The sequence below is a fragment of the Choloepus didactylus genome, chromosome 13, assembly GCF_015220235.1.
Source record: "Choloepus didactylus isolate mChoDid1 chromosome 13, mChoDid1.pri, whole genome shotgun sequence".
Classification (NCBI taxonomy): Eukaryota; Metazoa; Chordata; class Mammalia; order Pilosa; family Megalonychidae; genus Choloepus; species Choloepus didactylus.
In genome coordinates, this window is record NC_051319.1 from 69590916 (window position 1) to 69614968 (window position 24053).

A 24053-nucleotide genomic window follows, 5' to 3' on the forward strand; every position below is an offset into this window, starting at 1 on the left:
GCTGCAGCATTTTACATTGCTACCAGCAATGAATGAGTGTTCCTGTTTCTCTGCATCTTCTCCAAAACATGTATTTTTTTTTAATACTAGTCATTCTAGTGGGTATTAAATGGTGTCTCAAATTTTGGTTTTGATTTGCATTTTCCTAATAGCTAGTGATGTTGAGCATCTTTTCATGTACTTCTTAGCCTTTTGTATATCCTCTTTGGAGGAATGTCTATTCAAGTCTTTTGCCCAGTTTTTAATTGGGTTGTTTGTCTTTTTATTGTTCAGTTGTAGGATTTCTTTATAGATACTGGATATTGTGCTCTTATCGGATATGTGGTTTCTAAATATTTTCTCCCATTGACTAGATTGTCTTTTTCACTTTCATGATGAAGTCCTTTGATGCACAAAAGTTTTTAATTTTGATGAAGTCTTATTAATATATTTTTTTCTTTTGTTGCTTGTGCTTTAGGTGTCAAGTCTAAGACACCATTGCCCAACACAGGATTCTGCCTCTCTACATTTTCTCCTATGAGTTTTATAGACCTGGTTCTTATTTTTAGGTCTTTGATCCATTTTGAGTTAATTTTTGTCTATGGTGTGAAATAGGGGTCCTTTTTCATTCTTTGGCATATGGATATCCAATTCTCCCAGCACCAGTTGTTGAAGAGACTATTGTTTCCAAATTGAGTGAACTTAGCAGCCTTGTCAAAAATGATTTGGCCATAGATGTGAGGGTCTATTTCTGAACCGATTCCATTGGTTTATATATCTGTCCTTGTGCCAGTAACATGCTGTTTTTATCACTGTAGCTACATTTTATGGTCAGGAAGCGTGAGTCCTCTGATTTTGTTCTTCAAGATGTTTTTGTCTATTCAGGGCCCCTTACCCTTCTAAATAAATTTGATAGTTGGCTTTTCCATTTCTGCAAAGCAGACTGTTAGAATTTTGATTGGGATTGGGTAGAATTGACATCTTCACAATATTTGGTCTTCCAATCCATGAACACAGAATGTCCTTCCATTTATTTAGGTCTTCTTTGATTTCTTTCAGCAATGTTTAATAGTTTTCTGAATATAAGTCCTTTACTTCTTTGTTAAATTTATTCCTAGATATTTGACTCTTTTAGTTGCTATTGTTAAATGGATTTTTTTTTCTTGATTTCCTCCTCAGATTGCTCCTTACTTGGGTATTGAAACACTACTGCTTTGCATGTTGATCTTGTATTCTGCCACTTTGCAGAATTTGTTTATTAACTCTAGTAGCTTTGTTGTCAATTTTTGGGTACCTTTTGTATGTAGGTTCATGTCATCTGCAAGCAGTGAAAATTTTACTTCTTCCTTTGCAATTTGGGTGCTTTTTATTTCTTTTTCTTGCCTAACTGCTCTGGCTAGAATTTCTAGTACAACATTGTGATGGTTAGGTTCATATGTCACCTTGGCCAGGTAATGGTGCTCAGTTGTCTGATAAGCAGTGCTGGCCTAACTGCTACTGCAAGGACATTTTGTAGACTTAAATCATCAGTAAGTTGATTGTATCTATAGTCAACTAAGGGGAGTGTCTTCCACAGTGAGAGACATTTAATCTAGTCAGCTGGAGAATTTAAAGGGAGAGGTGGTGATTTCAGCAGTCAGAAGAGAGAATTTTCATCCCTATTTCAGCCAGCCAGCTTCTCCTAGGGAATTCATCAAAAACCTTCATTGGAGTTGCCAGCTTGCAGCCTGCCCTACAGAATTTGGACTTATGCATCCCCACAGTTGTGTGAGACATTTTATAAAATCTCATAATATTTACAGCTATCTCCTTTTGGTTCTGTTTACCTAGAGAACCCTGAAAAATACAAATGTTGACTAACGATAATTGATTTTTGCCTTGATGATGCCTTGATTTGGACATTTTCATGGCCTTTGAACTGTAACCTTGTAATAATAAGTTCCTGTTGTTAAAAACCAGCCCATTTATGGTATATTGCATTTTGGCAGCCTAGCAGACTAAAACACTAGTATATAGAAACACTATTGATTTTTGGATGTTGATCTTACAGAATGTTAAATAACTGTGGTGACAATGGGCATCCTTGTCTTGTTCCAGATCTTAGAGTGTTGTTTAACTTCAATTTATTTGTGGATTTTCCAGTTCTCTGCCTGTTATTGATTTCCAGCTTTATTCCATTATGGTCAGAGAAAGTGCTTTATATAATTTCAATCTTTTAAAATATTTTTAATGTATATAACTTTTAAGTTTATCATACTATGCTTGCCCAAGCATATATGGAAGAACATTGCATTTATAAAAAATTATTTTAATATTTTTTAAATTTGAGAAATTGTAGGTTTATAGAAAAATCATGCATAAAATACAGAATTCCCATATACCACCCTATTATTAACAACTTGCATTAGTGTGGCACATTTGATACAATTCATGAAAGAACATTTTTATAATTGTACTATTAGCTATAGCCTATCATTTACAACAGTGGTCACCATGTTGTATAGTCCTAGGTTGTTTTTTTTTTTAATTTTTATTCTAGTAACATATATGTTTCCCCTTTAACCTCATTAAAATATGTAATACAGTGCTGTTAGTTAACAGTGTTGTGCTATTATCACTACCATCCATTACCAAAACTTTACAACCAACCTAAATAGAAGTTCTGTACAAATTAAGCATTAACTCCCTATTCTCTATCCCCAATCCAGCCCCTGGTAATCTATATTCCAGATTCTAACTCAATGAGTGTTCTGGTTTGCTAATGCTGCCGGAATGCAAAACACCAGAAATGGATCAGCTTTTATAAAGGAGGTTTATTTGGTTACAAAGTTAGTCTTAAGGCCATAAAGTATTCAAGGTAAGTCATCAACAATCAGGTACCTTTACTGGAGGATGACCAATGGTGTCCGGAAAACCTCTGTTAGCTGGGAAGGCACGTGGCTGGCGTCTGCTCCAAAGTTCTGGTTTCAAAATGGCTTTCTCCCAGGATGTTCCTCTCTAGGCTGCAGTTATTAAAAAATGTCACTGTTAGTTGCCCTTGGGGTGTTTACCCTCTCTTAGCTTCTCTGGAGCAAGAGTCTGCTTTCAACGGCCATCTTCAAACTGTCTCTCATCTGCAGCTCCTCTCTCAGCTTCAGTGCATTCTTCAAAGTGTCCCTCTTGGCTGTAGCAAGCTCTCACCTTCTGTCTGAGCTTATATAGTGCTCCAGTGAACCAATCAAGACCCATGCTGAATGGGTGGGGCCACACCTCCATGGGAATTATCCAATGAAATATCTTGCCCACACTTGAGTGATCACATCTCTAAGGAAACAGTCAATCAAAAGTCCCCAACCCAATTGACACCAATATTTTTCCTGCCCATACAAGACTGCATCAAAGATAATGGAGTTTTGGGGGATGTAATATATCCAAATGAGCACAATGAATTTACTCATTCTAATTATTTCGTATCAGTGGGATCATATAATAGTCTTCCTTTTGTGTCTGGCTTATTTTACTCAGCATAATGTCTTCAAGGTTCAAACATTTTATTGCAGGTATTAGAACTTCTTTTTACAGCTGAATAATATTCCATTGTATGTATATACCCCATTTTATTTATCCATTCATTGGTTGGTGGACACTGGGTTGCTTCTGTCTTTTGGCAAATGTGAATAATGCCACTCTGAACATTGGTTTTCCAATACCTATTTGAATCTCTACTTTTGTATCTTTTGGGTATATACTTAGAAGTGAGATTTCTGGGTCACGAGGTAATCATATACTTAACTTTCTGAGGAATTGCCAGCTGCCTTCCATGGTGGCTGCACCACTTTACATTCCCACCAACAATGAATTGGTGTTCTTATTTCTTCACATTCTCTCTCACACTTGTTATTTTCTGTTGTTTTTTTTTTTTTTTAAATAGTAGCCATCTACCGGGTGTGAAATGGTATTTCATTGTGGTTTTGATTTGCATCTCCTAATAGCTAGTGTGGTGATTTGAAGCTGTTTGTATTCCAGAAAAACATGTTCTTATATCTAATCCATTCCTGTAATTGTAGGATCTTTTGATGAGGTTACTTCAGTTAAGGTTGACCTACCTCATTCAGGATGGGTCTTAATCCTCTAACTGGAGTCCTTTATAAACGGTATGAAGAGAGAGGGAGAGGGAGAGAAGGGGGGAGGGAGGGGAAGGGGGACAGAGTGCGCTCATGCCATGGAAATGAGAAGTTGAAATCAACAAAACCCGAAAGTGAAGGGAGAGACCAGCAGACATCATCGTGTATCTTGCCATGTGGCAGAGGAGCCAAGGATTACCAATAGCTGGTAAAAGGGGAGAAAGCAGTGCCTTGATGATGGCTTGATTTGGACATTTTCATGGCCTCAAACTGTAAGCTAATATATTCCCATTGTTTAAGCCAATACATTTCATGGTATTTGCTTCAAGCATCCTGGGAAACTAAAACAGCTAGTGATGCTGAATATCTTTTCATGTGCTTTTTGGTCATTTGTATATCTTCTTTGGAAAAATGTCTATTCAAATCTTTTGCCTATTTTTTTAAAATGGGCTGTTTGTCTTTTTTTCTTTGTATTGCTGAGATTTAGGAATATGTGTGTGTGTGTGTGTATATATATATATTCTGGACATTAAACCTTTATTGGATATGTGTTTCCAAATATTTTCTCCTACTGAGTAGTTTGCCTTTTTACTTTCATATAAAGCCTTTGATACACAAAATTTTAAAATTTTGATGAGGTCCCATTTATTTTTTCATTTGTTGCTTGTGCTTATGGGATAAATTCTAAGAAACACTTGCCTAACACAAGTCCTAAAGATGTTTTCCTGTGATTTCTTGTAGGAGTTTTATAGTTCTGGCTCTTATATTTAGGTCTATGATCTGTTTTGAGTTGGTTTTTGTATGTGGTGTGAGGTAGGGGTCCACCTTCATTCTTTTGCACATGGACATCCAGTTTTCCCAGTACCATTTGTTGAAGAGACTGCTCCTTCCCATTGAGTGGATTTGGCACCCTTGTAAAAAGTCAGTTGGCTATAAACCAGAGGGTTGATTTTTGAACTCTCTATTTGATTCCATTGTTCAATATGTCTCTCCTTGTGCGTGTTCCATGTTTACTGTGGCTTTGTAATAAGTTTTAATATCAAGAAGTATGAGTCTTTCAAATTTGTTCTTCTTTTTAAACATGGCTTTGGCTATTTGGGGCCCTTTATGCTTCAAAAAATTTTTGATGATTGGTTTTTCCATTTCTGCAAAGAAGGCTGTAGGAATTTTGAATGGGATTGCATTGAATCTGTAAGTCATTTTGGATAGAATTGACATCTGAACAATATTTAGCCTTCCAATCCATGAACATGGAATGTCTTTCAATTTACTTAGGACTTCTTTGATTTCTTGAAGCAAAGTCTTGCAGTTTTCTGTGTACAAGTCCTTTGCATGGCTGGTTAGATACATTCCTAGATATTTCATTTTTTAGTTGCTATTGTAAGTAGAATTTCTCTTCATTTCTTGTTCATCTCGTTCACTAACACTATAAAGAAACAATACTGATATTTGCATGTTGACCATGTGCCCCACCATTTTCCAGAGCTCATTTATTAGTCCAGAAGCTTTGTTATCAATTTTTGGGGACTTTTTATATATAGGATCATGTTATGTGAAAATAGTAAAAGTTTTACCTCTTCTTTTCCAATTTGGATGCCTTTTATTTCTTAGTCTTGCCTATCTGCTTTGGCTAGAACTTCCAGAACAATGCTGAATAACAGTGGTGACAGTGGACAAATTTTTTGTTCCTGATCATAGAAGGAAAGTTTTCAGTCTTTCACCATTGAGTAGGATGTTAACTATATGTTTTTCATACATGCCTTTTATCATGTTGAGGAAGTTTTCTTCTATTCCTAATTTTCTAAGTGTTTTTGTCAAGAAGTGGTGCTGGATTTTGTCAAATACCTTTTCTGCATCAACTGAGATGATCATTTGTTTTTTTCCTTTGTTCTGCTAATGCGTTATGTCACATTTATTGATTTTCTTATTTGAACCACCCTTGAATACCTGGGATAAATCTCACTTGAATGTGGTGTATAATTCTTTTGTTGTGCTGTTGGATTTGGTTTGCCAGTATTTTGTTGAGGACTTCTTGTATTTATATCGTAAGGAATATTGGTCTGTAGTTTTAAAATTGCAAGTCTTGGATCATCTTGTAAAGAAGCTCTTTTACTAATCATTTTAAAAAGCAAAATAATGAGTGGTTTCTTTGGGAAGATCTTGAATATATATACTTATAGGATGAATGAAAATAATAAACTGCCCTAATGTCCTGCAAATTAGAGCTTGTAGCTTGGAGAAGACTTTGAAGTGACAGCCTCACATGGAAAGTGCTCTATCTTAAATAATTTAGGTGACAGTGGAGATAGCATGCTTTGGAAATCTGTGTTAAATGATTTAAAAAGCACAGAACATATACAGCTTAAAGATACATAACAGGAATTTACATAGAATTGCTTTATAAAATGTAAGTGTGGACAAATAAAATAGTTTAAATCACTTATTTTAGACATGAAGGAATTGAAAATGTGAATGTAAATTGATAAATAAAACATTAATATATATTATATATAGTTTTAAAAGTAGTATTATTTTACATACATTCCTAAGTTTATGTGTTCAATTTGGCCCCACACCCACTCTTTACCGTTCTTTTTAATAGTGTCAAATAGGAAAATGAGAGCTTAACTTAAATTTAAGGTTATCTCATTTCATGCATATATGTTATATTTGGTGGCATGATTTTTTGAGTGCTTGTCAGGTGACAGCTATTGAATAGAGTCAGGATTAGGAGCTAGGGAACACAAATCCTTACCCGGCTCTTTCCGATGCCAGAGTGATGTATCAGTTTCCTCCTTTGAAGAGTGAGTAGGCAACTAGGTTCCTCACAGTCTCTCTGGCCCCACAGATAGACTGCAGGGCATCACCACAGTTATGGAAATGGCTGGTGTTAGAAGGACCTTGGATTCACGTGTCACTAGCTGTCCCCTCATCAGTACTAGAAAGAGACTTAAAGGAAGTGAGGGAAATGGATGCTTGTAGTTTATGGACAAGACCTATGCTATACAACAGAATTGTTTTTATTATGAACAGAAAAAGGGAACTTACAGATATACGAACTTCAAGGACATGGTTGTTATCTTTCCTCTGTTTTGGTTTTGGCTGTAAAACAAATAAGAGGACAAAGTTAGACACTGTTTTAGTTTCCTAGCTGCTAAAACAAATACCTTCCAATGGGTTGCTTAACAACAGTAATTTATTGGCTCACAGTTTCAGTAACTAGAAGGCTTGCTTCCTCCCAGCATGGGTATCTTCCTGATGGCCGGCTTTTGTGTTCCTTGGCTTTTGGTCACATGGTAATGCATGTGGCAGTGTCCTCTTTCTCTCCTGGGTTCTGTTGACTTCCTACTTCTGGCTGCTCCCTGGGACTTTTCCTTTGGCATCCACTGTCCTTTACATATAAGGACTTCAGCCCTATTGGAGTAAGGCCAACCCTCATTCAGCTTGGGCGCACCTTAACTAATAACATCTTCAAAGGCCCTGTTTACAAATGAGTTCACACCCACAGGACCAGTGGTCAGGGCCTGAACATATCATTTGTGGGGGACATGATTCATTCCCCAACAGACACATAAAATAGATAAAAACAAATTTAAAACATACACCAGAGAGCATTTTTTCCTACTCTGAAAATCACATGTGTGTAGTGTGGCCATGGAAACAAAGGTGAATTAAACTGCCAGGTTGCTGGATAAATAATTAGCTGACAGAACTGGCGTATGGAGAAGCTGGCTCTTTAAGAACTGAACTGGTTCTGTTAGGCCAAATGCATTTATTCTTTCAAAAATGTCTCATGTAATTATTTATTTTACACAAAACTTCACATACATGCACTCCATCAGTCCATGGAATGGTTTTGCAGACTACTGCAGAAAAAGCAAAGCATGACAGCATGGAAAGAAACCCAATTAATTAAAGTGGCTGACATAAAATGACAGCATTTGATTTATCTATCTCCTACTTAGCTGGGTGATTTCTTCCCTTCTTTGGCAGTAAGGCGTAATTGTCAGGGTTCATGAAACATTGGAGTTTTCCTTGGTCCTTTGTGAACCGTAAAGAAGAACTAACTGGTGTGTAGTTTATCTCTCCTGTGATCAGAGCCCAGTGCAGCTGCTGTCTACATTAGTTCACCTAGAGATGGGATGATGCAAGAAATAATGAATAAAAGTGGCAAAATTTCACTGGGGTGTTGCTTGAATGAATCTTCACAAAGGTTATCTGCTTTTGTATTATTGTGCTCAAGACTAAAATCCCAGAGACAGAGAATCCAATTGCCATAGTTTGAGACATGTGTCCTTCCTCCCTCCCCAGTGGTCCAGGGGAGAATAGGGACCCTTGAGGTTCTAATATGACTGCACACAATGATGGCTGGGTAGTCACTTGAAGCAAAATTTGTATGTTGTTTAAAAAAGAATGGGGAAAGGATGCTGGAATGCAAAAACAGCAGACGTACCACAAGCAGACTTGGAAAGCTTAAGCTAACTGGACTATTATCACACAGCAAATAAGTAAGAAGCATAGCCAGGATACAAACCCAATTCTTCCTTCCTCAAAGGCTGCCGTCTCTCCACTCTGCCTTGCTCTCTCTCAGGTCTACATGAGGGCACTGATCACATACACTCTTTATTTTGTCACTGCTTAGGATAAAGTGAAGCAGAGAAAGGGAGGAAGATTGGAGGGTGTGAGGGAGATGTGGGCCAGAATGGAAATCTGATTTTGCGAACGAGACATTTATCATGGTTCTTTTCGTAAACACCTTCTTCCCTAAGCATTCCTGATTCCCCACTCTTCTGGTTTTCTCCTACTTCTTCACTTACTTGTTCTCTCAGATGCTCTGACTTACTTGTTCTCTCAGATGCTCCTCTTTTATTTCTCAAGGTAGAACTTTCCCAGGGCTTGGCCCTAAAGCCCTTTTTTCTTCATCAACTCTCATGGCTTTGGATAGCATCCATATTCCCGTGACCACCAAATTCCAGACTTTTACCTTCAACTGCCTCTTTGAGATCTTTGTGTGAATGTTTACCAGAACTCTCAAAGTTAACATGGTCATTACTGATGATTTTCTCCCTCTGCAATTCCTTAGCCTTTCTCTCATGTCCGTTAAGTGGCAGCAAAACCCACTCAGTTAAGATAAAAAAACAAGTCCTATCAGTTTTACCTCTAAAACGTTCTCTTGTCTTCTCTCTCATCCACAGGCCCAAGCCAACACCATTTCTTGCCTGAACTACAATAACAACTACTACTTTTTCTCTTGCCACCTCTTTGATCCCCCCCACCCCCATCCATTTTGTGCATGGGAGCCCCAGTGATATTTTAAAAAGATAAACAGATAATGTCAGTTCCTTGCTTCCCATGGCTTCTTAGGATAAAGAAAAAAATCGTTAATATTGGGAAGGGCCTCAAAGCCCCTCCTATGGCCTGGCTTTATCTTTCCAAACTGTGCTCTGCCTCCTCCCTCTTCCTCACTGTGCTCCACCCCAGCTGGACTTCCTTCAGTTTTTTAATATGCTAAGCTCTATTCTGCCTCAGAACATTTATCCATGCTCTTCTCTCTACCAGGAATCCTTTTCTCCCATTGCCTTATCTGATAAAACCTATGTATCCTTCAGGTCTCAGATTAAATATCACTTCAGGGTGATAATCCTTGACCTCCCATTTCCAGAGGCTTCTTTTTTCACTTTCATCATTGTTTTCATATTAACCTGATATTTTTATTCCATTGTACTTACCACAATTGAAATGAGATATTTATTGTTACTCGATTATTGTCTGTTTCACTGTAAGCCTCATGAAGCCAAGGCCATGGTTTCTTCTCACCAGTGGATATCTGGCACCTGTCGTAGGGCATTACCTATAGTCAGTCCTCAGTACCTAGTCATTGAATGTTGAATAAATAATGACTCATTAGCTATGGCCTAAAGGATAGAGTCCAGATGACTAAGCATGGCCTTCGGGGGTCCTCAGTTCTTTCAGTGCTTCACCCTGCATAGTAATCTTATCCTTTGTCAGTTCCTGGTACCATCATTTGTGGCTCACTGTCCTATCTCTTCCTTGTTTTCCAACATGTATCAACATTATAATTTCTATCATTCTTCCATCTTTCATGCTATTTTCCTTTCCAGGAAGTCCCTTCCCACTTCCTGCTGGGTATCCAAATCTGCCTCATCCTATAAAATCCAGCTTAATTCCCACCATATCCTGAAGACTTTCCCCAGTATCTCTACATTTCACTAGCCATTTCCTTTTCCAAGAGTCCAGGTCTTCTGGGTGAGCCCTTCACTGTGGCCCTTAATCATGTACCATCTTGCATTATTTTACCTTATGGGTTTATCTTATTTTTCTGAAGTAATTGGAAGCTTTTGTAGGGCAAATCTTCTTAGGACTGGGAAATAGATACCCAACAAACATTTAATCAACTTGTTCCAAAAAATACGAATTGTCAACCTATCTCTAGAAAGGGGGTTTATTGTGCCTTTCCCGTTTTAGTTTCCTAGGCTGCTCAAAACAAATACCATGAAATGTGTTGGGTTAAACAAAGAGAATTTATTCACTCACAGTTTGGAAGCTAGGAAAATGTCCAAATCAAGGCATCATCAAGGTGATGCTTTCTTTCTGAAAACCGGCTGCCAATGATCCTTGGCTCCTCTGTCACATGCATCTGTTAGTCTCTCCCTTCTCTTCTGGGTTTCATTGATTTCAACTTTTCTTGCTTCCCTGGCATGCTCTCTCTGTGTCAGAATGTCATTCTTTTATAAAGGACTCCAATAAGAGGATTAAGACCCATCCTGATTGAGGTGGGCCACACCTTGACTGAAGTAACCTCATCTGAAGGTCCTACTTACAGTGGATTCACACCTACAGGAATGGATTAGATTTAAGAACATGTTTTTCTGGGTTACATGTAGCTTCAAACCACTACATCCTCTTTTACAGACCTACAGAAGAAGTACCACCCTCAGTCTAGGTTTGGACCTAATGGGACAAGTCCAAATTGTGGTCCGCCTTCCCCCTCTTCAATCTGTTCTCATCCTGGGTGAACTCCCTGGGACTCCCTAGAAAGGTACAGAAAAGCAGCATAAATCAAGAAAGCTTTCCTTAAAGAAGGAGAGATATGTCTAAACTGAACCCTAGAAATCTGTTTGGAGAGTTCCCGGTAAAATCATTACTTTAGAAACTTCCACCCCTTGGACTTAGCCCCAGCTCCCCATGTTGGTCCAAAAATCTGACTCTGTGGAGCATCTGAGGATCCTCTCCCTCCTTTCATTCATTCATTGAACATTTTCTGGCCTTGGCTCTGTTAAATAATCCTGAATGACTAAGACACAGGCTCATCCCAGAACGAGTTCCTGGGTGGTAGTGCATGGCCTTGGGTCTAAGGATCCTGCCTTGGGCCTGATCTACACCAATGCACAGGCCTGAGGCTCTAAATCCACCCTGGCATCAAGGATAGTCGCGGGGCTCCCTTGGTGCAGGGGTGTTGGGTCAGGTAGAGCGGGAGGAAGGAGGAATATCCGGGAGTGGAAAGCTAGGCTGCTTAAGCAGGCCAAGGGGCTGTCTTTTTGACATGTTTTCAGGTATTGGATGTTCATAGCTTCTATTATTTCATTAATGGAACTCACACATGTAACAGTAGTCGTCTGGGAAAGGCTGTTAATGCTAACTTTCCCTATAGTTTGTTCTAAAAATCATGTAAAGAGTTTTCCTGTTTTCCTTTGGAAAATGTCTACACTACATCCTGATATTTAATCTGCAGCTCTAATGGGGGTGACTAATGTAGCTGTTGGTTCTTTGCTTTTTCCAAAGTAAGCCAACTTAATCTAGTAGGTTTTAGGCTCACAGGAAAAGGGGTGGGGGTGGGGGGGGAAAGACAATTAAGCAATACAAGCAACTAGTGTACTTTCCTTAAGCATTCTCAGAGAAACAAATGTGTATGTGTTTTTAAAGTTTTGAAGGTCTGGTTTAAATAAAACATTTAACCCTTTGATACCAGATGCCCTAGTGTGTATTTAGAGAAGTACAGGATTTGGGTGGGGTCTACTCTGTGGTAGCCAATATCTTGGCATTCTAGTGTAAACACAAGCCTCTGGTCTATAAGAGTTTGGGAGCAGTTACACACAGGGTGGGGTAGGTAAAACAAAAAGCAGTGCTTGAATCGTGCTTGGAAAACATTTTTGGATTCAGTATGCGCCAAAACCATGGGAACTGGCCTGTATCCTCAGGGTTTAAAAGAGCTCCAAATAGGCTTACCGTGTCGTGGAAATATGAATAGCACCAGACTGCAACCAGGCCTTCAGGGTCCTGGTCTCACCTCGCTAGAAACGAGCAGTGCAGCTAGCTGTGTTACAACACTGGCCTCGGTTTCCTCACTTGTAAACATGAGGTTTCTAACGGCTTTTCTAGTTCTGACATTCCACGACGCTAAATCATCTTGTGAGGGATAATCGATGTCCACAATCTCCTTCTTATTTTGGTTTCCTGGAGTCTCGGTAGATGTGAGGGCTCTGGCCGTGTCCGACTTGGGTTTCTGGGGCTGTGGTCTAGGATTCTGGCTGGTGAAGAGGCGTGTGGAGATTCTAAATGCACATGACCACGGGGTGATTTCTGAAGATTCCTTGAGGGTTCAGACCACTTAGAAGACATGTTCCGGATGCTACTGTACTTATCTGAATGCGGTCTTAGAATTCATAGGGAAGCCACGATTAATGAGCTTTGTTGTACTAGGCAGACTCATTCTCCTAATGGTGGTTACAATAATAGCGGGAGGAGGAGGAGGAGCAGCTGACAGTCACTAAGTGCAACCTGTACTACCTCATTCAATCCTGTTACACCATAATACTCTAGGAAAGAAACCAAAAGCTTAGAGATGTTATTGTCCAAGGAGATGGAACTCAAATTTTGGCGTGTCTGATTTGAAAGCTTATTTCTTCTAATTGCAAGGCAATATTGCCTGAGTGGTTGAACTGCAGAAATCAAGGAGCTGTACACTGTATCTCAGGACTTCAGTATTCTAAACATTGAAGAGATTTTCAAGGAGAATCAAGGCCAGAAATAGTGACTCACTAGGCAAGAGAACCATGGCTTTGTATTTATTTGAGAGAACAAGCATGCTAAACAATAGAAGCCAGATAATACTGTTTCCCCCACTTCCTGTGGAGTAGCAATGAATATCCATCTTTTCCCATCTCTTTAGAAATGAAAGTTCCTAAAGCTGCTACTCTTTTTTTTTTTTAAACATTGTGCTATATTCCAAGCTTTCCCATTGGATTTGTCTTTGTCTTTAAATAGCTTCTAGTAACCCCATCTGGGCTCCAAAAATGTGATTTAGACTCTTTACAATGTCTTTGAAGCATGAAAGAAAGTGGCTGTTTGAATAAATTATGTGTATTCTCTTGTGGACTATTGTGAATTAGGAGAACAAATGAGCCACAAGTGGCATGGAAAGGAATGAATGGAATTCATTGTCTTTTGGAAGGAGGATTTTCAGATTTCCAGTCTATACTGGAGTTACATGAAGAATATTCCTGCATTAAGTCGAACCATATGAAACTGCCATTTTGTAGGTCAAACAGCCAAATATCGGTAGTTTCACATGGTTCCATTTAATATAAGAATTCACTTGTTTCCCTTGAAGGATCAAGAATATGAACTTAAAGGTTTATAGGACTCAAATGTACAGATGCCCTATAATTTTTAGTTGTATTTCCTAGCCCCCCTACTCCAAGCATTTGTTTTGTGAAGCAGGAAGGCAATTAAAGCAAACTAAAACCTTAATGAATGGTCTTTTTACATCTAGTCCTAGATGACGTAAAAGGGTAGATGTTTGAATTTAGTGTAAAACTCTTGTTATGTTACCGAGTTTTTTTTAATGTTAATTTTAATGTTCACGTGCAACTATGACCAACTTTCATCTACTGCAACTGAGCAGCAAAATTAACAGGACTAAATTTTGAAGACCTCCAAATATAAATCCAAGTGGAAAGAGAGCATTCATGACAGGTGAAGACCAAATTATTGCTTATTATATTAATACATGTACTCACTGGATTTGGTGTCCATGACTGGGCTTACATTAATTACATTGTAATATTCTAAAGGTGTTTTATAACTTAGCCAAGGTAATTTCTGAGGGGATAGTTAAGGGGAATGACAAAATGGTACAGTAAATACCATTAGTAGCTAGTTATCAGAGAGATGCAAATTAATGGAGGCTGGGTCAGAGCTCACGGTAAGCAGAGTTGCGATAAAGCTATCAGAGACATCAGAAGAGGTTCCTCTTGACATGATCATCTCCTCCTAATACAGACTCTTCTCTGTAAAGCTCCTAATAATTTTTTATCTTTATGGTGCAAATTCTTAACCTTCCTCCAGAGCAGGTTAAAACTAAACTAAGTGTTGTTGTTGCTTAACATTCAAAGTTAGGGTCAGATTTGGTTCCAGGTAATTTCATGTTACAGTGCTCATGCTGCACCAATAATAGATGCCAGATGAAACTCAATACACATGTTAAGTTTTAAAGGATGCCCTAAGGCAAATACCTTTCTTACTCCATGCACTTGATTTCTGATTGGGAAGGAACAGCATTAAGGTCAGTCACGTTGCCTTGTTTTCTTACTCCTGAGATGCCAATTTTAAGCACAAACCTTGTATTGAACTCACTTCCTAGTCTCTGGGAAACATTTCTGTGGTCATTTCTATCTATTCACCTCTCCATTGAAGAACATGTATAACAATCCAAGAGATAAGCACTGGCTTATTTTGGTGAAGATGCCATTTTGCCTGTAAGGTATGCTTGTTAGGGATGTTTGCTTGAAAAACTCAGGTTCAGGAAAATTTCCACAGTAAGGAAGGAAGACTCTCTACAAGAAAATATTTCACTCCCTCGTGGGCGCTTTAACAGGATGTGGATGAACTGTGGATGAACTGAAGAAATTCTTTCATATCTTTGGGAAGATGGGTCCTCTTGGAAGCCTAGAATCTATGTGGGCGTGAACAACTAACTGCCTTAATTACATCCTTCTATTTGGATATAACTTTAAGTTGTAATCATCAGTTGAACACCCTTGCTTACTTTGTTCAGATTTCACAATATTGCCTTCTTTTCTTGTAAATGTGCCTGGCCCTCCATCTGGTTCTTTATCCAGGTCCCCCGTAAGCTTACATCCCAGTCCTGCAGACAAATACACAACAGGGTAGTAGTTCCAGAAAACTCACAGCCAGAAAACTACCCCAAAATAAGCTTTATTGCAAGAAAAGTGTCGTAGTTGATACACAGACCTACAAAAACAAACGAAACCAAAACCCATAAGTTTTTGCTCACAAACACTTGATTACAAATTTAGTTTTTCTTTTCTTGTTATTAAAAAAAGACAAAACAAAAACAAAACATGGGTATAATTGGTTACTAATCTTTGGTCAGCGCGGGTGTGAGAAGAACCAACGGGACTCTGGGTGCACTTTGGCCATTTCACGTATGAGGTTTGGTCACTGGTCCAGGGACAGGTATCTTGGGTTGAGAAGAGCACGGAGACGTACTCTTATTAGCACGCATTGGTACAATATCTTTTTAAAAGACTAAAGCAAACTAAACATCAATTCATTGTACAAACATCTTTCATACACAATAGGCTATGATAAAATGAGGCATATGGTGTATAACTACAGTATTAATGAAAATTCTAAAAAAAAATGGTTTAAAAAAAAAAAACACAACATATATTCCTTGGCTGCACTGCATGATTTGTTTGCACATATGGCAATCCTGAAATAGCTTGAACATAATAAATGCACCATTAATCTAAGACAGCACCAAACACTACAGAACGCCAGGTGTTCCTTTTCAAAGGAACGACGTTTCTTCAGCTGCCTAAGTACCACAAGTATGTCGCGCACCCTGGGTAAGAATGAGGTGTTGTGGGTAGCACATGTGGTTCCTTGAGGTTACGAGAAGGAAATACAGTACAGTCTGGCCTGCGACGTTCAAGGTCTCACTAGCAGTCAAGGTATTTTGCTACAGTGGTTGTGCTCATCTTCCGTTGCCTGGTGTGTCTGGTGATGTGAAATATTGTCACACTGAGCTGCTCTGGCTTTGATCTCCTTTAGAGAGGATCTAATGACATCTGGGTCTTTTAAATTGTTGATTACACTACCCATTCAGCTCTGTGCGGCTTTCTTTCAAATAATCAGATGTATGCCAGTTGAACTACTGGCAGAAAACCAAAGGAAACATCTCTTGAATCTACTGATGTTTTTAAAAAGCACCTCTAAAAGAAATAGCTCAAATTTATAAATCTAAAGAAACATAAGTGAGTTTCCCTTTTTTGTTTACATAGTTTGTTCATTTCTCCATATATTACTGCATTAAAAATAAATAAACATCTATATTTTCTTAATTAGCAACTATAGCAAAATACCCAAAGTGTTACAGACTGCTAACAGGAAAAACAAAAAGCTCACATTATTTTTGTGCATTTAGTGCCATATGCTGATCTCTTGAACATTTAGGATTTTTTTTTTTTAATATATATATATATTCTAAAGTGAAGTTATATAACAATACAGTAACCACGGTTGCATTTGTACTCAAATCTTTGGCCACACCAGAGTTTAAATTACTCCTCCCTGTGAGGGTCAACATTCTGAAGTCTGGGACAGGGAGGAAAGAAACAAAGTCTTTCTTTTTTCCTCTTTAAGTTAGTCATTGACTTTTCAAACCCTTCTGAAGGCTGGTGGTGCTGGGATTCGAGCCTGGAACCAAGTCTGTAAGGGGTTAATAGAGTTGAATCTGCAGCCTCATTCTGAGAGACTCGCCAAGCTCCCCTAGGAGGTAGTTGTCCTCATTGCTGTCTTCCAGTTTCTTAAGCTCCTTTTTCTTGTACAGAGGGATGCTAGTGACTTCCAGTGTGTATGTGCCGGGTGTGAGCTTTTTCTTGGCTGTGTGCAAATAGCTGAGCCCATTCCTCTGGTGGATGAGGAAGACACCATCATCATTCCCTTGGGAGATGACATAGCGGATGTGGTTGTTGAGGGGCTCAATGGCAGGCACGAGTTCAAGGATGTGCTCCTTCGACCCAAGGCCGGAGAGGTTGAACTTCATTTTGATGGGGCTGTCCATGTCGACACTCTCTAGGCTGATGTGTTCAACCTACAGAAAGATTGGGAAATGATTTGTGAATAGCTTCTCCGGAATAGGGAGAGGACTGGAAAAGGACTGACTGCTGGGGCTTCAGTCACAACCACAAGCTATAGCTTCTTGCTCCCGCTTTCTGCACTCTCCCCTTACAAGCAGAGGTTGTGAAAGAGGCTATTGTAAATTCCCGTCAGCTGGGAGAAAAGTTCAGTTCCACCCAGAATGCCTTGTAAATCTTTATTATGACTTTTCACTCAGTCTTAATGAGGTAATTAAAGTTACAGGACTGAGCCTACAGAGATCGTTCACATTTCAAGTTTTTTGGATGAGTTTACAGAATGTCACTCTTATAATTAGGAAATGATCATAATTTCTTTGCTGGAGCCAAACGAGAAGTGCCATCAATGCCATCACAGAGCGAATGGTCTGCAAAGACTCCTGGGGCTCCAGTTTGAATCAGCTCTGGTAAAAGCCAGTGAGGAAAGGTCCAGATAAACCAAGGCAGGCAAAAAACAATGCTTCGTCTGGGCTTTTATTAAGGAAAAACTTGGCTATGGTGGCCCAGAAGTACCCATAGTGTTTTATTAGCAGAACTTGACTTGGAGTCTCAGTTTTCTTATTTAAACATCAGTTCGGTACCCCCAGTCTACTTAGTGTAAATATAACACTGGCTTATTTATTATTATAAAAAAGAATCACTGACTTTTTGGCTAGAGACATCTCATTTTACAAATAAAGAAACTCAGGCCCAGAAAATTGACACAAGTTACCCAATTTGCACAGCCAGTTGGTTTTCACTCGGTTTCTTCGTGAGGGAATTTCTCAGTATATTAACTGAAGAGGGTGGTGAGTGATTACCTCATGCTATTCCTGATCTCTGGGGAAATTATTCAACATCTCTAGCTATTGGGCACTAGAATCGCTGACACCTACTGCCCACCTGCTCGATTTATGCCAGGCACACTGCTCCAGGCACTGCGACGTACGTTTTATAACTTCCATTTTACTGGTGAATATATTGAGAGAGTGCTTAAGTAAACACACTTTGATATACTCCCCACTTATTAGCTGTGTTACCAGGCAGACTGCAGCACACCCCTCCAACCAGTCTGCTAAAGATGCCAATTAACTGAAAGCAAACACTAGTGGCAGGCAATTCAGATCTTCAATTCCGTATAAAATATAAATTATCCAAAGATTTTTATGGGAGGAACACCTATCATATAAATAAGTCATAAAATATGTGACCCAGGCTGGCTTACCAATTGAAAATAATAACCAGCCTAGTCTACTGCACATTTATGAAACAGCACTGGTTAAACTCAAAATACTTTCATTTTGAATCATATCAAAATAACTATTTCCTGGGTGGACATCATATTGTCCTCTGGCATGTGGTAAAAACTAAAACAAAGACATGATTTGAAACTGGGGATCTTAAAGTCATTCTCCTTAGTCCCTGTGTTTTGAGTTAATAATTCAACTAATTTACTTGTCTTTACCGCATTGTGCCCATCAGTCTATCTGCTAAATTTCAAGAGAGTTTAAACTTCGCTGAGGCTTGAAACTACATACAGGTTTACTGCATGGTAAACAAAGTCTTTGCGGCGCAACAGAGTGAGATATTTACTCACAGCAGCTGGCTCGGGTTCCTGAATGCTCCTCTTCTGTCTGCCGTCTTTCTTGGAGTAGCCATTGATTTTGCACTCATAGCACGCTTCCGGCGATAGAGCGTTCTCCTCATTCACCTCCGTGTCCAGTGACAGGTACTGCCCTTTGTTAAATCCCATGCCTGAGACACAGTGGCTGTTTGCAGTGAGAAGCAAAGTATTATTAGACTTCATCGTTAACTTTGACTACAGTTTCCAGGGATAGGGCAGATGACTCAGAAATAAGAAGGCAACAGAGCAAATGCTAAGCTCCCAAATATAAAAACCCTAATATTCTCGGTAATTTTTTCTTAACATTCAATAGAGGAGATTACCCCTTACTTTGAAAGAGCAAAATTCTTCTGAGGGTGAGCCTGGGCTTCTCCAACTTTCAGTCCTAATGAGACTGAACCCCTGGGGTGTCATTAACTCAAGAAGATAAAGGAGAGTATCCAGTTCCAAAGAGAAAGTTGAAAGAGGTTCTCTGCATTCTTGAGCTTGAATCCTGGGTTTGCTGCTAGTAACAGAGGTCACAGCTTTAATAACTGACATTTCTGAAGTCATACTTTAGTGAAAAAATCAATGAGTTGGCTCTAAATGACCCTTGTCTAGGCCAAACCTTTAGTTTTAACTAATATTATATACAGTATTGGAGAGCTTGGTCAACGGGCCTCAGGGTCTGTCACACACACTGTTCCTGAGACGGCTGCACTTGGGAGTGTGATTAGCCAGAGGGGACCTGGCCTCATGGGGTCCTGAGCCGAGCAGGGCAACACCAACAATGCAATAAAAAAGCCAGGTGAGCAACGAGAGGGGCAGGCTCCTTACTCGGGGCTAGCACCCGCCAAGACTGGGAGGAGAAGAACCTGAAGCAAGGCTGTTTCCACGGCTACCTCACAACTCAGAAATCTCTGGCAACAAGAAAGTTGTACTTTTAAACATCTACTTGTACCTTTGGCCTTGAGGACTCTCACCAAATAAATCCAGGCCTTCGTAAGGAGCAAGCGAGTAAGTAAGATTCGTATGAAGGCTCAAGTCATATGCTAACCACAAGTTATTCTATTCCATGAAGTATCTGGTCCAACACCCTAAGAGCTGCGACCACCCCTTGCCTCTTGGCTTTTACACACTGTAATCTTCCCCGCGGCGGCAGGCGGCCAGGGGACCTGAACTCGGGGAAGGCAGGATCGGCTGCCCCGGGGACCGGGAGGGTGATGGGCCGCCTTACCCTTGTCCCACTCTGTAGTACCCGGGTGGGCAGCCGCAGAGGTAGCCCCCTTCTGTGTTGGAGCAGCCATAATTGCACGGGTTTTTGGAGGACGAGCACTCGTTCACATCGTGACAGGCGCTGGAGAACTGGTCAAAGGAGAACCCTGAGGGGCAGGCGCACTTGTAGCTCCCCAGGGTATTGTAGCAGGAGGCAGAGCCACAGGCATTCGGATTGGAGCATTCGTTCTCGTCTACAAAACAGAGGAAGAAACTTAGAGGGAAGAACGGGAGGCTCAAAGTGCCTGTGGTTTTATGGAGGGAAGAACCTTAGAGGTTGACACTTAAAAAATATTTACTGTGATGACAGATTTGCAAAGCATATGAAATTAACAAAACAAACAACAAATCCTTCCTAAATTGTGACCTTAAAAATACCTTGGCATACCTTTTTATACTTTATTTGAACTATGTTTCTGAATACATTGGCAGCCTTTTGGGGACAGACATTTGCAATCTGTCTACTGAATAGCTTGCCTATTCTCTCCAAACAAGGTTACTTTGAAAGCCTATACAGCAGGCAAATCCAGAGAGACAGTTGATTAGAGGTTGCTGGGGCTAGGGGAGTGGAAACTGGGGAGTGACTGCTTCAGGGCACAGGGTTTCTTTTCGCAGTGATGGGAATGTTCTGGAAGTAGGTAGGTGATGGTTGCACAATTTTGTGAGAATATACTAAAAACTTGTACACTTTGAATTATGTGGTATGCAAATTATATTTCAATTTTTAAAAAAAGATTTTATCTCTATTCATGTTTGTACTCATTCTTCCAGCAGTTCCCAAAGTCTTCATTATTTATGGGAAGAAAGTATATAAAAAAATCTAAAATAAACATTGTTGAATTGACTCTTCTGTTAACCTAGTACAGAACACAAGTTATGCTAAGTTATGACAGGTGCAGCCTGTCTCCTTCTGAGCTAGTTTTGCAGCCAGCTCTCAGCTGACATGCAAAGGATACTAGTCCAATGACTAGCATTGCACTGTAAGTGTCCAACAGCAGGGTAATTGTGGGTTATACTTTCAGTTGGCATAATCATTTTATTTTTAATAAATTCAAAGCCTGACAATGATTTTAGCTTTGAAAAGTACAGTTTTGCTCTTGACTGGTTGATATAGAGCCTGACTCCTTAGGGCTTTATCATAATCCAGCTTTCACCCTGGGCACAACTCAACATCTGTTCCATGGAGTTCTTTCAAATTCCTGTGATTCCATATGGAGCATGGAATGTCTGTTTACCTAATATATGACAAGTATATGTTTCAGCCCATTTGCAGCGAGATGTGCATCTGGGGTACAACAGTGAGAAGGAAGTGCATATCTGCAGTAGCTCAATGTGATTATGGAAGATGCAGATGGGGTCTCAGGGAAGAGGCCTCTCAGGCAGGAAATTGAATTCCATTCAGTACAGGATAGAGGTTATTGAAAGGGTAGATGTTATTAGATACTCTTGTATCATGATTAATTCTTCAGAATTAAATCAGACCTGCCAAATGTAGAATTCTTAATCACTGCATATAAAATCCGCAATTACCTAATATGTGAAAATTCTTAGCCTTCATTATAGGAGGAGAAAGTATGTAAATAAATTCTTAGTAACTTGGCTACATATGACATAAACATAACTGCTAGTTTATTTCTATATCCAATAGACTTGGAATTCTGCCACAAAAGCTCATCTGCTTTTATAATTAGATCTGACATTTATATGCAGTGTTTTTATTCAAACAGGGTGTCTAAATTAGATTACAGCTTAATAAAATGATCCTACGATGAATATAGTGCTAGACACAGTGTTGGGCAGACAAATTACCAGGCAAATAAATTACGTTTAAACATACCACTTATAAAAATATCTTAAAATATGTACAATTTTTGGGAGCAGCATGATGTAACTCATTAAATGCTATAAATGTACATCATGTAAAATGGAGCAGATTTAGCAATCTCAGTTTGAAAATATGTGCTTGTCTGAGACACTCTGAGCTGACTCAAGCTTCACTAAGTTATGTTCAAATTATTTTCAAAGGGCTGTAGAAACAATTGGAAGTTACGAATACTAACTAACGAAAGCATCATATAGGAAGACAATTTTTCTTCACATGTCACACTTGAGTAAGTTGTCTACATGTATATTATCTATGTCCCACAATATCTATTCTCTGTGGTAACTGGCTGGAAACGTCATAGAACTCATTTGAATGAAAAGCTTTTTCAATATTAACATTTACCATGGAACTTTGATATTTTCTTAATTTTATGGTAATTTTAATAACATTGTCAGTTTACACTTAAATCTTATTTAAATTGTCTGATGAGTTTGAGCTAATAGTTTTGGCCATTTCATAGGACATACTGGGTAAATCTGTCTGAAATACTTTGTTTTATATTTCCTCCTCAATCCAATGAATGACTGAATATAGTCACATACATAGTGACAGATAAAAAAATTTGCGGCCTTTTAATTTCCATTTTGCCATAATTCTTGGTTTGCTCACTTCTTGCTTTTATTAGTTCCTGATGGCTCATTTCACTCCATTTCTTATGTAACTGTCATATATTGGGTTAAAAATTTCCACCATGTTACGTCAATTCATGGCAAAAAAAGTCAGCAATTTTATTAGACACCAGCTAGACTTCTCAACAATGTGCAGAAGAATCATGAACCTTCTGAGTTAAATCCTTGCCATGTCTTAAACAGGTCTGCTACTTAGAGGTGTTGATTTCAGATCAGCAAGCTCACAAATTAATACTTGCAGTTGGGGACAACTGCCCATGTGTCTTTAGTTTTGGGCTCGTCTTTAGGAAACGATATGTTCCTCTGTCCATAGGGTGTCTCCTGATGAGAAGTACGCCAGGCTTCTGGCTGCTGAAGGGGTGACTATCTTTCTGAAGTGCCCATCCCAAGACTCCACAAAGTGGTGCTGGGATAGAACCCAGAGCCTTTATTTTAAGTCATACATTCAGTGAAAACCTATGCAGCTATTTCTGTACTTTTCTTCTTTTTCTGTTTGCATAGAGAAACTTCAGAAAACCTGAAAACTTGGAAACTGAGTTGACACTCTATACATTCTCCTATTTTTACTTGGGGTCTCTTTAATAACAAGAATTCTATTTTAAGCTGAAATAAACATGGAAGGTTAGTGAATTATTCTTTTGCCTTAGAATTAAGAACTGAGAAGTCCATGGTATTTGCTATACAAAGTGACAGGTCTCATATTTTATAAACATTGCGTTATAACAAAATGGTATTCCACTGTATAATAGCTATCCATAAAATATTGTTGCTTCTATTTTAAAAACTGTGCCTATACTTTACCTCTGCTTATGAATACATAAATCAGGGCCTGAGGAGTTTTGCAACTTTTTTTTTATAAAGAGAAAAATAAGTAAATTAAACTTATGAAACTATTTTGATTGACTGCCTAATTCATCATTTTGATAATCCTTTTAAAACTTGGCCCTTAACTTTTTGATTGCTTGTCGGTTCTTGCATTTCCCCCATGAATGTACAATCGTGGTGTGTCAAAGCATCTGTTCTCAACCTGGAATGAGGCCACAGAAGAGTTGTGACCTTCACAGAGTTAGTTTCTCTCCTTTGAAATTTAACTTGATTTTCTTCTCAATTTACTAAATTGTCACTAGAAATTTCTTTTGAGAAGACCACAAAAGGATTAAATCAGACTTATTCAGTGGCTCACCCACAGATACCTGAATGTGGGGAGATTTAAATCACTACAGAGAAACAGGAAGCATCTTGCCATTTCCCTGCAGGTCCACTGTTCCCTCTTTGCTCAGCTCTGCCAGTGTCTAACATCAAAATATGTTGGGTGGCGTCTCTATGAAGTGCATTCAAACGGAGCCAAGAAATTAGGCATATGCTAAATAAGTCAGCTGCCTATTCAAATAGAGAATTCTGTTCTTTCATCAATCT

The 24053-nt window shown here is 39.0% G+C and overlaps 1 protein-coding gene across 1 annotated transcript in view; it reads right to left on the minus strand.

The window, feature by feature from the left end:
- Positions 1 to 15800: 15800 nt before the first annotated feature.
- FBN2 (fibrillin 2) overlaps positions 15801 to 24053 on the minus strand; it is a 266492-nt gene continuing 258239 nt past the window's right edge. Inside the window, exons 63-65 of the mRNA XM_037800910.1 lie at positions 20086 to 20317; positions 18843 to 19014; positions 15801 to 17223 (exon numbers count right to left, since the gene is read on the minus strand). Coding sequence (XP_037656838.1) covers positions 16849 to 17223; positions 18843 to 19014; positions 20086 to 20317 — 779 coding nt within the window. The 3' untranslated portion in view covers positions 15801 to 16848. The remainder of the gene's footprint in view (positions 17224 to 18842; positions 19015 to 20085; positions 20318 to 24053) is intronic.